This window comes from Manis pentadactyla, chromosome 3, assembly GCF_030020395.1.
Source record: "Manis pentadactyla isolate mManPen7 chromosome 3, mManPen7.hap1, whole genome shotgun sequence".
Classification (NCBI taxonomy): Eukaryota; Metazoa; Chordata; class Mammalia; order Pholidota; family Manidae; genus Manis; species Manis pentadactyla.
In genome coordinates, this window is record NC_080021.1 from 155,110,194 (window position 1) to 155,126,290 (window position 16,097).

At 41.3% G+C, this 16,097-nt stretch overlaps 1 protein-coding gene and 1 pseudogene across 4 annotated transcripts in view; both read left to right on the forward strand.

Moving 5' to 3' along the window:
* The window catches only part of DOCK8 (dedicator of cytokinesis 8), a 228,316-nt gene that overhangs the window by 180,711 nt on the left and 31,508 nt on the right, over positions 1–16,097 (forward strand). For all 4 annotated transcript variants that reach the window (XM_057498603.1, XM_036928398.2, XM_036928392.2 and 1 more), the window contains 9 exons: positions 2,569–2,665; positions 5,377–5,511; positions 6,391–6,543; positions 7,607–7,765; positions 8,358–8,458; positions 9,215–9,407; positions 13,571–13,714; positions 14,889–15,020; positions 15,469–15,603. In XM_057498603.1, coding sequence (XP_057354586.1) covers positions 2,569–2,665; positions 5,377–5,511; positions 6,391–6,543; positions 7,607–7,765; positions 8,358–8,458; positions 9,215–9,407; positions 13,571–13,714; positions 14,889–15,020; positions 15,469–15,603 — 1,249 coding nt within the window. The remainder of the gene's footprint in view (positions 1–2,568; positions 2,666–5,376; positions 5,512–6,390; positions 6,544–7,606; positions 7,766–8,357; positions 8,459–9,214; positions 9,408–13,570; positions 13,715–14,888; positions 15,021–15,468; positions 15,604–16,097) is intronic.
* LOC118933740 (zinc finger CCHC-type and RNA-binding motif-containing protein 1-like) lies at positions 3,404–4,682 on the forward strand (annotated as a pseudogene).

Consider the following 16,097-nt stretch of genomic DNA (forward strand, 5'->3'; position numbering starts at 1 on the left):
CTCCATGGTGTATGAAGACCCATCGTGGGGGTGGAGCAGGCTTCAGTACCAGTGCTGTTTGTAAGTAAATATGAGTTACTGTCTTTGCTGTGGCCACAAGGATGAATCATTCCAGTTCACTTGTGGGATTTGGGGGAGTTAAATTTACTTTAAAACATTAAGGAGATAAACACATTTTTTTTTATAGATGTTACTTCGAAAGCCCAGTTGTTGGTCTATTTAATAATATCCATTTTTGGGGGGTATGTTATTCTTGCTCTAATCTCCCTGAATTAAGTTTTTTAAATATTTGATTCTGAGGGTTTGTATGTTGTAGGTGAGGCAATGAGGAAGAAAGAAGGAAGGAGGGAGGCAGGGAGGCAGGGAGAGGACAGGGGAGGGGAGGGGAGAGAAATGTGCACGTAGCTGTGTGCTACAGAACTGTTAAGGCCATTAGCCCATCTACTCTATGAGATTAAAGCAAGAGCCTAACAAGGCATGTTTTTTCCAGGCTGTGTAAATTGATGTTTTGGGAAACATTTCCTTTTTGCTTGCAGAAATAACACAATATTAAGCCATTCCATGCCGGGCCTACCAATTCTATTACTATTTAGGTAAAGAGTCAGCTCTCAGCCATGAGCAGCATGGGGGGCTGCTCCTTGTCAGAGCTCGTGATTCACCTCTGCAATCTTTAGAGGTGATGAGAAACCATAGGAAAATTGTACCTGCTCAATTTAACTATTTGGAAAACTTTTATAATTATAATAGTGGTATCTTTTATCTCTTTCTTTCAGGTCTCTTTGTAATTCTTTTGGCTGTATTTCTTTTTTTTTTTTTTTTCGTATTTCTTATAGAGCAGTAATTTTCAACCTGGGCTGTACGTTAGAATCACTGGGGAAGCTTTTCCAGCTTCCAGTGCCCAGATGTACCTCAGGCCAATTAATTTGGAATCTCCAAGAGAAACCAGTATTTGGTAATGCTTCTTAGGTGATTCTATTGTGCAGTCAAATTTGAGAACCACCTTTTTTTTTTAAGGAATAGCTGGCAGGCTTTTAAAAAAACCAGATCCATGGTAATGGTTATAACAGCAATATAATACCACTGAACTGTCCACTTAAAAATGGTTAAGATGGTAAATTTTATGTGTATTTGACCACAATTTAAAAATTTTGAAAAAACCCCCAGCTGATTAGGTCACTTTAGATCCACACTGTGCAATACAGTAGCCACAATAACACTAAGTGAAAATGCCAGATTTTGAAGACTTGGCACAAATAAAAGAATGTAGAATATCTCATTAGTAATTTTTATAGTGGTTACATGTTAACAACATTTTTTGATGGGGTGAGATAAAATATATTAAAGTTAATTTCACCTATTTCTTTTCACTTCTGTTAGTGTGCCTACCACAAAATAGAAAGTGACATATATCATTGGGCCTCCTTTGGGGAGTATTGCTCTAAAGCTAAACCAACTACTGAATTTTTTAGAAGTAGCTGTTATATTTTACTCTTTTTACCTAAATAGTGTCACTTGGAGAATGGAAAAAAATGTAGAGCAGCTTGGGACCAGAGACCCTGTGCTAAGTGTGAAAGCAACTAAACCACAGGCAAATGTGTATTCTGAGCCTTCAGTGGTACATAAGCAATGGCAATGCCCCCATTGCTGGGTGACAGAGGTTCAGGGACAGCCAAATGGTGATCCTAAGCCAAGACTTTTGAACTGACTTCGTGCTGCCCCCGACCCTGTGGCAACATTTTGGCCACTGGTGCACATTGGGAAAGTCAGTTCTTTACATTTCCCTCGCCTGGCCACTAAATTAAGATGACACAAAATATCTTTCCAACTTGACCTGGATTTTTTCAGCATGGATAAACTAATGCATAAAAATGCTCTTATTCCTTAAAATGAACCCTAACAAAGAAGCAGCACAGGGCAATTTCTCATTCTCTAGTGGTGATAACCAGGACTGTCCAGCAGGTATTAGATGACCTGCCCCCCAGGACTGCATCCTTGCTTGCCATTAGAAGAGGACCGAAAGCCCACCCTTGACAGCACCTTCCAGGCAGTCTTTCGGAAATCAAGAGACTGACTCTTCCCTGACCGGGTTCTGAAGCATCACCCTCTCCTAATCCAGCAGTACTGCTGTTTGCCAAGTTCACATCACACCCATTCCCACTCCCTCCAGCTTGTTGCACAGGCTTCCCTTGGCTCAGATCTAGAGATGATTTTCATGCGTGAAATGCAGGAATGGTCCTGAGGCTTTATGCAGCAATCCCATTGGCTGGCCTCACTGTTGGCAGCAACCAATAATTACTTGTCTGCCCATTTTGTTATTTCTGTAATTGTCATCGTTATTCATAACAGGGGACTGAGGATGGCCTGGAGACTTTACCAAGACAATTAGTGCCTTTTTAACCAGGCACTAATTGCAGAAAGCACCCTGCAGTCCTTAGATATCTGTAGCTAGGTGCTTTGTTTCAAGATGACTGCTCAAAAGATTTCTTATGTCTCAGCGCACAAATTGCCATCATTGGAAATGACCAGGTTTGATATGTGCTTCAACTTGACCTCTTTTTTGTTTCTTAGAACAAAGGCAGAGTTAGATCAAGAAGCCTTGATCAGTGGCAATCTGGCTACAGAAGCAAATTTAATCATTCTGGATATGCAGGAAAACATAATCCAGGTGAGGACAACATACAGCTGATCTATTCAACATGAATATATTTACTGAAACTTAATAAGGAATTATTTCCAGAATATTGTTGAAATAAATGTGATACCCAAATGCCTTTTATTTTAAATGAAGTTGGGAAGTTTACTATTTACAATAATGTCCACCTTAAAAATTCCAGAAATAATGAACACTCTTCTAGCATCTTTGACTGGCTGCTCATTTGGAAAGAGTTAGGTGCTTGAAAGGCTGACTCTCACAGTTAAATCTACGTGAGTGTGTACCCAGTGTGTAAGGTGGATAGTGGGCTTAGAGTTGAATATCCAGAATAGGGATGATAACTAGGTTTTTCCTTGATGCATCCACTCCAGTTGAATTATGGTTGATGTCTGGTCTGGGAGCTAAGATTATGACTGGACAAGATTAAAAGAGAGCAAAGTCTAATTAACAATGTTTGCTTTGGACACAAATTGGTGAAGGAAGGTCATTTCTACCATGAATGTGGCATCCCAGACATAGAGAAGTGAAGTGTGACTGTGAACTTTACAGTACAGTTTACCATACTAATTTCATCTTCTAAGTGAAGGTTGCAAAAAATTCCCAAGAAGTTTAGGTGATAATGGCATTTTAGTTAACCAAAAAAATGAGGTCCTACATGTTCCAGAGAGAAATCACTTATTTGGGAAGATCCAGTGTTGCTTTTTAGGGCTAGAAGAAGAAACATTGGGCGCGCCGCCAGCCCGCCCCGGGGCCTGGCTTCGTCGCTGACGGGGAAGTGGTGCGGCTGCCGGCGTCTCCTCGTCCCCGGCGCCTCCGGGCCTCGGGATGCCCAAGCCGCCGCGGGGCACAAGGCGTAGCCCGGATTGAGCCTCCCCCGAGCCGAAGGCTCGCGCCGCGCCCTCGGGCCGCCCCACCTGCAGAAATGAGTGGTGGATTGGCCCCAAGTAAAAGCACAGTGTATGTATCCAACTTGCCCTTTTCCCTGACCAACAATGACTTATACCGGGGTTACTATAATGAAAGATAAAGATACCAGGAAGAGTAAAGGGGTTGCATTTATTTTATTTTTGGATAAAGACTCTGCACAAAACTGTACCAAGGCAATAAACAACAAACAGCTGTTCGGCAGAGTGATCCGTGCGAGCATCGCCATTGACGACGGAAGAGCCGCCGAGTTCATCCGGCGCCGCAGCTACTTCGACAAATCCAAGTGTTCCGAATGCGGGCAAAGTGGTCACTGAAGTTATGCCTGTCCTGAAAATATGCTTGGAGAACGTGAGCCTCCAAAGAAGAAAGAGAAAAAGAAAAAGAAGGAAATTCCTGAACGAGAAGAAGAAGGTGAAGAAGTAGAAGAAAGTGAAGAAGAAGGGGAAGATCCTGCTCTTGACAGCCTCAGCCAGGCCATAGCTCTCCAGCAAGCCAAAACTGAAGAAGAACAAAAAAAATGGAAACCCAGTCCAGGGGGTCCCTCAACATCAGATGATTCAAGACGCCCGAGGATAAAGAAAAGCACATATTTCAGTGGTGAGGAAGAACTGAGTGATTAAAATTGTATTTATTATGTAAATATCATTAAACATTTTTTAAAATCTTGGAATATCAAGTTCAGTTGGGATTAAAGGTCACTCTTAGAACTTGAGCATAAGAACACTTAGTACCAAGTCGTTTTTCACTAAAAAATAGTTGGTAGGGAATTGAAAAAAATGTTAAAGCATCATGTTTTATCTTGCTTTAGCAGAGCAGTGAAAAAAATCAAGATTTGCCAATAACCATTAATACTGAAAACAGTTCATTTGACTATAAAAGAGAACTTAATACCATCATAGTACTATTGTCATCCCAAGAAAAAAGGTATTAAAGAGACTTGCTGGAGAAGTTCATTGTAAAAGTTTATTCATGTCTGATTGTTTACACTAGGACTTTTGAAATACATTTTATCTTTAAAACTAAAATTTCAGAAAGGCTGAAAAGTTGAATAATTTACTGCTTATTAAATGTTAATAAAATTTTCAAGAGAATTTTTTTTTAATGTAAAAAAGAACCATTGTTCAAACACACTGGGACTTTAGTTGTCCAACTTTTAAGTAGTCTAAAATCAAAGTAATTGTTGTATAAAATTCAAGACAAAAAAGGATGTGGTATCTTTGATATCATAAATACTTGGAATCCTATTGATTGTATCTTTACACAACGCTGTTGTGAGTGCTGTGTATTTAACTGCAGTCCTCAACATGTTTTTGCAATTCTTAAAGTAAGGGCTGAAACTTATGTTTGGTGGTGTTCATCTTGCTGTAGCTGATAAATCAGCTCCTACTTAGAAACACTGCTGCCACCAAGCAGCCCCTATTGTCCTGAGAAGCCCACAATTGTGGTTTGCAGCCCACAAGGAAAGCTGTTCCATCCATACAAAGAAAGAACACTCCAAAAGCTGTTTCTCAGGGTGGGGGGAGGTGTGCCTTATAACTTAATTCAGCAGCCCAGAATTAGGCATAACTCCCAAACCAACTGGGAGCTCGGGAATGAAGTCATATGGAGATAGGTCCTCTGCTTTCATGATGTAGATGACATGTATGGTGGCTTTCCAAGCCCTTAAGGTCTTAGGCTGAGAGAGATGGGACATCGGCATCACTCTGCTATTCGTCGAAAGCATCTACTTGTGTCTTCACCCCTAGTCCAAGGGTGCAGCGCAGGGATTCAGTGATGCTGTGCTTCCATTCCCCCAGGCCAGCTCTGCTCTAGACTGTAAAGATAGCCTGCTGGGAGGTGTTCTAAGGGTCCTGGTGAATTCTCTGAGCTGTGACCAGAGCACCACCTACCTGACTCACTGCTTTGCGACACTCCGTGCTCTCATTGCCAAGGTAAGCATGGGATGCTTTCTTACTCTTAATTAAGAGTTAGGTTCTCATCTAGCTTCACACGTCTCCCTTCAGGTGTGCCAAAACTACAGAGGACTGCATTAACTGACATCAAGGTGAAGGTCCTAAGTCTCCCTAGGAAGAAAGCAGATGCTCTGGCTCTTTGAGAAGTCACCATTGAGAGGAAAAATGGGCTCTGACACTGGAAATGTGGGCTGAACTAGATTGAAATGGCCACTCACTGGAGATATGAGCAAAAGTCAGAGGAGCAGCCTTACCCTCCACTCTTTTTCTTTATATTGCATCTGAGTGAGACTTATATCCTGTACATGACTCCCATTAGTAAGTCTTACAAAATGTCACATCATAAAATGATAGACAGTTCAGAAACAAAATTCTCATAGGTTGAATAACATGGATTTTCCTCAGGTAAAATGCTCTAAGGCAGTTTACTTTCTCCCCCTTTATTGAAAACCTCGGTGCCTTCTATATGCAATGTTTTACATTTAGAAAGTAGAAATCCTCTGCTCTCCCCCATCAAGATCATTTCCTCTTTCTTAGTCACCAGCAAGTTCCAGGGAACACACTAAACTCAGGATAATTCCTTCAGTTGTGACTTTGTCAGTAAATGCAGCCTGGCTAACTTCAGTTAATTATGCAGCCCTGAGCAGTCTTCTCTGTGCAGTGCACAATTACACCTTATCTCCATTACTTTGGTTCATCTTCTGACTCAAGTAGCTCATTATCATTATGGAGAAATGTATTAACTCTCCTGGGTTTCTGCTTGTACAAGCAGACATTTGCATATTTCAGAAGGCATCCAGTCTAGAAAGCTTATGGAAGTGCCAAGGAATGCCTAATGGTCCCTTGTGTCCCTCGTAGTTTGGCGACTTGCTGTTTGAGGAGGAGGTGGAGCAATGTGCAGACCTGTGTCAGCGAGTGCTTCACCACTGCAGCAGCAGCATGGATGTCACCCGGAGCCAAGCCTGTGCCACCCTCTATCTCCTCATGAGGTTCAGCTTTGGAGCCACCAGTGTAAGAGCTTTGACCAGCCAGCTGACCCATTATCAGTAGAGAAAGCCAGTGCAAAACATTGGTTGAGGAACAGTTTGTAGAATTGCGATTTACTTTTGTCCTGTGTGAAGGAAAAATTGAGTATGTAGATAGATAGCAGCTCTTGCTTGAATTTGCATCCCAAAGTGGCTATCAAGACTGATAGATGCAATGGTTTCCATCCTCCTGTTTCATTGTAAAATGAATGATTATAAGCACATTAAAAGTTGTCATCTGCAGGGAAAAAATGTACAATAGGCAGGTTAAGAATTCAGAAGAGTTTGTCCTGTATCTAAATTCTGATTGACTGGTACCAGAATAACCTCTGTTAGAGAATTTGAAATAATCAGGATCATCTGCATCTGGGTTTTAGTCAAAATTTTGAGCAACCTTTGGAGATTTGCTTTGTCATGGAACAGTCAACCTTTGCTTAATTTGTTGAGATTTGGGTATGTTCTTTTGGAATTTACACTTATGGTCATATTAATGAGCATGCTCAAGTGATATTAAGATAAATATTGGCCCATGGAAGAAAGGCATAATGCTCAGAATATAATAGGCATGACTATTTAAAAACCTTTAGGACATTCCCCAGGGGCCCTTAGGATAGCCATACTTTTCCATGGGCCTGAAAGGGAGGAGGAGCAGAAAGTCACTGCCTACCTATAACGCAAAATCTCCAGAATCCTGGCCACAAAGATCCTGTTCCTTTTTGCAGTTTAAATAAAGTCCCAACAGGAAGAAGGCACAAATCTTGGCACCCAACTTTGTAGGAATCTTACAGGCTTATGGCATGGAGGAGGCCCAGTTCTTAATGAAAATTTAAAGGGAACTGATAGATTTGTGTCAGAACAATATCCATTTAAACCATTTAAACAACAATATGAATCTTGTGCAAAGTATAGCTCACATTTCATTGAGGGAAGAGGACTGAGACTGGGTTAAAGAAATACTGGAGAGTTTTTGGTGTCTGACTCTACTGTTTTCAATTATCTACCAGCTGAATGCCTCTTATTTGTTGCATCTTTTCTTTTTCCTGATACAGAACTTTGCGAGAGTAAAGATGCAAGTAACCATGTCTCTGGCATCTTTGGTGGGAAAAGCACCAGACTTCAATGAGGAGCACCTGAGAAGATCCTTGAGGACCATTTTGGCCTATGCAGAAGAGGACACAGCCATGCAGACCACTCCTTTCCCAATCCAGGTAAACTAGGAGCACGCCTTGCTCATGCGTGGGTTTAGGCTCAGCCAGTGATAAATCTGTACATGTATATGTGTGTGTGTGTGTGTACACATACATACTATAATTATATGTAGAGTAATATAATATATAATAGCATAGTTATATATTATATAGAGAAATATATAAATATTATACTGTAACATGGATAATATGCTATTTTACATATTACATATATATTATATGGAACCTAGGCTAAGGTCCAAAGCTGCCTGCTATTTGGTACAGAAACCCCTCATGTCCCAGGATGCATTTTTGGGCTTTTCAGGCTGCAAATAACTGAAATTAGTTCAAACTAACTTAAAGAAAAATGTATTGGAGAAGGCATATAATACAAGGATTCAGGGCCAATTCATGGATCCCATGGGCCAACTCACCCCACTGACACCTGCAAAGATGAAGGTCACAGAGGATCCAGTCTGGGCTCTCCTGCATCTGTGACATCTGCTCTCTCCCAGAAGCCTGTCTGTGGCCACCCCTTGCACTTCAGATCCAGTCCTGACTCATTACCATGATTACAAAGCCAAGATTGTTTAGGGATGTATGCTTTTTTCAGGTGGAGGAACTTCTGTGCAATCTGAATAGCATCTTATATGACACAGTGAAAATGAGGGAATTTCAGGAAGATCCTGAGATGCTTATGGATCTCATGTACAGGTAACCTTTCCTGATAAAATCAAAAGGCTGTCACTTGATGGTCTAGAGTTTGTCACTGTGGCATCCTTTTTAATGTAATTATAACAGGCCATGTGGGTGCACTGTTTGGGATGACATCCAAAACTACATAGAAATTGCTAGAAACTAATTCAGTCAGCCAATTCACATACAAGTTTTCAGAAAGATTCTCCCTAATTTAAAGTGGGATATCTAGTTAATAACACTATCTTCTATTTCCATAGAATGAGAGAAATGAGCTATCAACTGTTACACAAATTATTTTCTATATTTTTTTCCAACTATATTATACACATGCAGTTTTATTTAGAAATCATATGTTACTTTGCAGTTTAAAATTTTACAGTCCTTGTTCAGGAGAAACTACCTACAGAGGCACAATCATTCTGATGTGATGTTACAAGACAGGAAGTATATTTATCCTCTGTTATTATTTTGAGAGAAAGGAAAGAAAAGGAAGAAAATTGCTACAGATCCCTTAAAATAGACTTCATTTCATCAGGTCTTCTATTCTCCCATAAAACTTTGCTACAGGCTGTTATTTCTTAGGGCTCAGCACACTTAGATATGGAATAAAAACAGCTGGACTGATAAATGTTTGCCTTTCCTCTCATTTTTCTGAACATGTAGGAAAATTCTTTGAGACAAAAAAAATTCTTGGAAAAAAAAAGGGCCCAGATACTATAGAAAAAGTGTCATTAATCAGTCATCCTTGAAACTTATTCAATCTGTCTTCAGAATTGCCAAGAGTTACCAGACATCTCCTGATCTGCGGCTGACCTGGCTCCAGAACATGGCAGAGAAACACACCAAGAAAAAGTGCTACACGGAGGCCGCCATGTGCCTGGTGCACGCCGCTGCCTTGGTGGCTGAGTATCTGAGCATGCTGGAGGACCACAGCTACCTGCCCGTGGGCAGCGTCAGCTTTCAGGTGGGGCAAGTTCGGCTTTGCCCTTAGAGTGGTGGTTCCCAGCTGGAGGCAGTTTTGCCCCCAGCCCCAGAAGGCTCTTGACAATACCTGGAGACAATTTTGGTTGTTGTGGAGACGGGAGGTAGGTGCTACTGGTATCTAGTAGCTATAAGCCAGGGATGCTGCTGAGAGTTCTAGAATGCATAGGGCAGCTCCCACCACCAAGAACCATTGGGCCTCAAACATCAGTAGTGCCAAGGTTGAACAAACCTGCTTTAGTGCATTATACTGGCCTCTTCTAATTGCTTTACCATCTTGGTGGTTTTTTCTTTGTTGCTTACAATAAATGTGGAGTCGGTAGACACTTTAGACATTACCACTTTTACACCCATGATTTCATTTGACCCTCCCCATCAGCCAGCAAGGCAGGCAGATGGCTAAGGTATTACTACTCCCACTTCACAGGTAAAGAAACTGAGAGTAATTTTTCTAAGGTTATTTAAACACTTTCTCAAGGATGTGTGGTTGGCACAGTATACAGACAACCATGAAAGTGCTGTCCAAACATTGGAGAAATGATTTCCCTCTGGGCCCATTCCTTTGGTTACACTCCCCAACTTTGTAGTATCCCACAGTTTAACCCAAGGTCAAGAAAGAACCAAAATGACCTGGAAAGGGGAAAAAAAGGATTGAATCAATACTTCAGATAAACTGAATATTACCCATAGCTAGCAAAGGGGAAACTGTCTGCCAGGCTTGAAAACTGACTCAGGTTAGGACACTCAGTGGCCCCTTGGACTATTTTTGCTGAATAGTTAAATAGTCTTTAGAGAAAACAGAAGTTTTATTAATACTTCTTTTAAAGACACATAATCTGCAGAAATAACCATCCTGAACCCATGAACAATAGAGTAAGTGATCAAGTGCTTTTCAAGCCAAAATCCAAAAGTCATTTATAAGGGTTTGTTGTATTCTTGCTTGGATTTACATGACTGATGTTATAAAAGGCTTTGTTCTCCTTATTCTTCAGCACAATTTTTGTGTCTCTGTATGAGCCAGAGAGAGAAGACAATTCAAAGTAGCTTTCCCAGGCTTAGAGAATAAGGCACTGAAACTGTTGCTGGGAGAGCCAGGAGCTTCTGATTTCCTAGACCAGTGTCCACTTGCCAAGCTGGGTATTGCCTCATGCTGCTAACTTCTCCTTTCTTATGGTCTTCAGTGACAATAACATTCTCTCATTTCATGCTCAGCAAGTAAAGTTTATTCTCAACTCAGAAATGTTTGTTATAGAACCAAAAATTAAACTCTTATCCAAAAAGCACAAAAATGTCACATCTGATTCTGAATCACATAAAAATGAAGAAATGCACAAAAATAGTTTTAGATATATCTGCTTCTTTCACCAAATTTATTTTGGCCATTTGATATTATCAAGAATAAATATTATAAGTGCCCCTTCAATTCCGAGAAGATCTTGAGGTTGATCATTGAATGCTGAATTGTATCATCCTCTTGTTGAACTGAACTATTATAATTCTTTATGCTTTTTCCCAATTACTATATTTTACTTGATATTAACTACTTAAATATGAATGGCATTTCACTGTTGACTTCCATTGTTTAGTAAGTCTGGCAATTCCACTTTCACCTAGAATTCAACTGATTTGCTTAGAATATGTCAAGCCAAGGTAAGATGGAATGGTCATTCTAGCATTAACAGAAAAACTCTACACTGTCTCAATATGGGGGCATATTGCTCTGTTTCTTCATGTATATTTATCCATTCAGTCATTCTTTTAGGTGATATTTATTGAACACTTATTCTGTCCTCATGAACTTTACATTCTAGCTAGGGAGAGTGACATCATATTACTAATTATTCCATTCCTTATTCAATAACAATCATAATAAATGCTGTGACAAAGAGGTATAAGATGCTGGGAATATGTATAAGGAGACCCATTCTGGGGGTGCTGGGAAGCTCAGAAGGATGACAAAAGGGAAAGCAGAAGAAGCCATGAAGTGTGAGGTCCTCATGATGCACAGAGCATGGAGAATTAAGTGTCCTCAGCCACAGAAGAGCAGCCAAATTATGTTCATGCTTATGAGCCAATTCTCTGTTCTCTGAAATGAGACATACCACATCTTTTTGGAAATATATGCTTGCAAATAACAGAATACCTAACCAGACTAACCTAAGGTAAAAATGGAATTCGTCAGCTTGCATGAGGGAGGTGAGCCTGAAGCAGCACCTGCCAAACTGGAGCTAGAGGTCCAAACAATATCATCAGACCTCAGTGTTCTCACCACTTCCTGTCTGCTTTCTGCTACATTGGCTTCATTCTTCACAGACTTCCCATACTCCTTGAGAAATATTTAGGTTTACATATTCCCAGATTCAAGTCCAGGAGAACAGAGAAATGCCTCATTTCTAGCAGTTACAGAGAAAGTCTCCATCTTATTGATTCTGATGGGGTCATGTGCTCATCTCTGAACCACTCATAATGGCCAGAGATTTGGAAGGCTCTGACTGGCTGGGCCAGAAGTGAGGTTCACACCTGGAGATATGGATGGTTCCCCAGGAGGCTTTGCTGTAGAAGGATGAAGGAATTCTGGACAGCATTAACAACAGATGTCCAATGTTGATTTTTTAAAAGCTCTGTGCTTTAGTAAAACTGAATTTTTGAAAAAGAATTTTGAACTAGAGATAAATCTTTACAAGGAAAATATCTTGGAGGCCTCTGAATTCTAAGGAACTGAGATCATTGAAATTCTATGCCCTAGAGTACAATATTTATTCCACAAATGTTAGATATGGATATTCTAAGGCCAGGAAAGGCTGTCTAAAATATTTGTCCTCTGTCTACAGCTAATAAGGCTACATAACTTCAAATCTGTTCCCCTATATGTAGAAAACTGCATACAATTCTAGTAGTATTCATTTCTCAGGTTATTAGATTCTTTCAACTGCATCTCTTAGACCTTCTGTTATGTCCAATCAGAAACATTTTTATAGAAAGACCAGGTTTGGAAGAAAGACTGGCCATAAGAGAGCATCCTATATTCCTAAAACTACATTACAATATTGGTTGAGAAAATAAAGGACTGTGACAACTCTCTTCCTTGATTGCTAAGGTTGATTCACTTCATCTTGCTAGCCAGCCAGGTGGTAGACAGATTTTACTTCACAAGCCATCTCTGGTCAACTGGGAGTGGCTGACTGGATTGGAGTACTGCACTGAAAATAATTTTGAGACTATATCTAAGCCTCAGGCAAAAGGATTAGTTGGTTAGTTATGCCTGCCATGAGTGCAGGAATGGAAGGAGTGCTGTGTGTGCTACCTGTTTGCAATCCCAAAGCTAGGAAAGTTCCCTATTTCTTTTTTGCACCATATGCATTTCTAACACAGCTGTGAGACAGGTTGAAGAAGCTGACTTTTGACCTGTCATGAGTATGAGAGTCACTGCCAGGGCCAGAGCTGGGAAGGGCAAATGAGGTGCATGAGGCACAGAATTTAAGGAAGCCTGCATTCTCATGGTCAAGCTCAGGGTCACCACTTACAGGACCCTGAGAGTGAGTGCCTCCCTAAACTCTGTGCCCTGGGTTTCTCCTCTGGTTCACCGGGCGCTGGGCCTGCTCACTGCATTCTCTGCTAGAGACTTTAAACTTTACCATTTATGTAAAGGAAAGTGTGGAGAGAGGAACAAAATGTTTGGGAGAGAAAACAGTAGCTGCTGAATCACCATAAAAATGTCCACAAAGAAGACATTCTCACTTACTGTTGTCATGTAATATTAGGGCTGTTCACCTGAACGTCAAGTCCCCAGCCAGTACTCAGAGGTTCACTCAGCGGGGAAACAAGGAGCCTAGTTAAATGTTAGTTGGCCTTTGCCTTTTAAAACCATGACCCCATCTGGTTATCCCTTAGGGTCATTTCACTAAAGTAACTAGCTGCTGTTACATTGAGGTAAGTGTCCATTATATATCTCCTCGTGGTTAAAAAGAAAAGTGTCGGTGTTGAAGCCTGGTTGCTCAGTGCGTCCGGCAGCCAGAGGCCCTTCTGGGTGTGGTTACAGACCCTGTGTGACCTGGGCTTCCTCATCCCTACATTTTGGGTTAGTGCTTTTTGTGAGCCTGGGCCCCCTGCTCTCTGGGCTCATGCTCATGCTGTGCTCTCTTTCAGAACGTTTCCTCCAACGTGCTGGAGGAGTCCGCAGTCTCCGACGACACCTTGTCGCCCGATGAGGACGGGGTGTGCTCTGGCCGCTACTTCACCGAGAGCGGCCTGGTGGGCCTGCTGGAGCAGGCGGCTGAGCTCTTCAGCACGGTCAGTGCCCACAGCGGGCCCAGGGCCTCTGCGTCTGGGCTGCGCTCCCGGTGTTCTGCGCGGTCTGAACAGCTGCGGCAGCCCCGCTTCAGATGACCGGCAGGGGTGCGCCGGGCAGGGGATGGGCCGTGACTGTGTGCCGGTTGCATCAGCTCCCCGAGGGAGGAGAGAAAGCCTTTCATCTCTGCAGTATCTGGTGCTCCTTGCCTGGGCAGCGGTTTCACAGGGTTTTTCCATTAATGAGGGTGGAGGCTAAGCCACAGAGAGGTGGAATGGCTTGCCCAGGCGTACACCGTAAACGATGAGGCATGTTCCCACCCTCTCTTGTTCCCTCCCCTGGAGAAAGCTGTTGGGGGCGGAGCCACTGGGAGGAGAGGAAAGAACTAAAGGGACAGCGTCTTCCTTCCCGGCAACTGAGTTATCCTCGGTGGTGATGGATCAGCACCAGCTCAGAGGAATGTGGGAGCGGAAACCACTGAGGCGCTCCTCATTAACCTGATTTGGGCCCAAACACTCCTAATAAGACAAAAAATGTATAGATTAACTCAGAGAAATCCAAGGCAGGGGAGAAAGTCTCTTGTCCACTTTGACTGTAACAATCTCTCTCTTCCTCCCCCCAATTTCAAGCCAAGTAGATACTTAATACTTCACTGTATTTAGCTGATCCAATTTTGTTTTTATTCTTGTTTTTCTTACTATCCTACTTTTCCATGTTTCCACCTTACAACTTGTATGTATTTTACTGTTTTAACTATCTTCTCTCCTTTTTTAAACTAGTTTCCATTTCAGAATTCAGACAAAGTCCAATATACTTCTATTTTCCCTATAGTCCAAGAAAATGAACTAGTAGTTACAATCCTACTAACTCCTTTCAGGTGTGCATTGAACGTCTGACTGCAGAAGGACTCCTGATGACATTTAAATACACTAAAGCTGCCTTTCTGAATTGTTCTTAGTCTCTACTGCCAATCTCCTGTCCTTTTTTTATTCCATGAAGACCTTTTTCCCCCTCTTAACATTATACAGGACCATCTAACATCCCAAAGTAGCTCAGACATCACTCCTGTTCTGAAAATATTGTGGGGCCAATAATTAATCCATTCTTCAGTGCATAAGAAGTTTCTTCGGTTTCCAGTGGATTAAATTCTCTTGATTCTCTTCTCCTCTTTCCAAGGGAGGATTGTACGAGACAGTTAATGAGGTCTATAAGCTGGTCATCCCCATCCTAGAAGCACACCGAGACTTCCGGAAGCTGACATCCACTCACGATAAGCTGCAGAAGGCCTTTGACAACATCATTAGCAAGGTAGCTGGGGAAGCTGGCCAACAGACCCTGCAACCTGGTAGCAGGTGACTCTGTCCCAGAGGTTCTTAGCCCTTCTTCCTCTCTAGAGAGTGACATACCTTGAGCACATCAGTGTTGTAGCTCTCACCTACCAAAAGAAAAGGGCTGGGAATAGACAGAGGACCAGAATTCAATGTAAAAAAGGCAGCTTGAATTACTTTACAGTGTGAGAACCTTTTAAATTCACTTAGATGAAGTCCTAGAAATCTTTATAGAATTTCTTTTGTTACTGTTTCCAAAGTTTATTCCACAAACACTAGATTTTTTTTAAAGGACTGATTTCAGTTTTTATTAGCCACAGGAATAAAATATTTTATAGCACAACAGTAAAAGACCCCTGCCCCTTGCAACCCAACAGATCCTCATGAAATACACCACTAAGGAGAGGTTTTCTCATTTTGTTCATCAGAGTTATAAGAGGATGTTTGGAACCTACTTCCGAGTTGGTTTTTATGGATCCAAATTTGGGGATTTAGATGAGCAGGAATTTGTTTACAAAGAGCCTGCAATTACCAAGCTTCCTGAGATCTCTCATAGACTAGAGGTAAGAAAAATGATTTCGTGCTTGGCATTATAGACTTTACAAAAAACACATTAGAGTGGGCCATTAAAAAAAAGGCATTACAGATTCACCATTGATCTGTATATAAATTTTCCACATTGCATTTATAATATAAAGGTATTAAGTGTGATCATGAAATAAAGACCATAGAAGTAAAGTAAAGATCATAAAAATTTGGATGGTTTTCCACTAAGATTCCATGTATGCTTGTGAAAGTTTGTACATTTATATGGTGAATATTTATTTTCATGACTATCCAAAAGTCAGTCAATGTCATGTGCTTTCTTATAACACTTTCCAAATTTTAGTAATAGTTTTTCAGCTTGAAGACTATGACCTTGACTTTGAAGTAATCTGGCCAAGTTACTGAATTACCCCTCGAAAATGCTGTGTCCACCTTTTTGGTGTCCCTGGACAAAACATCCCACTTCTGACACAGAGATGCTCATTGTAGTCACATCATGGGCCATGGCACG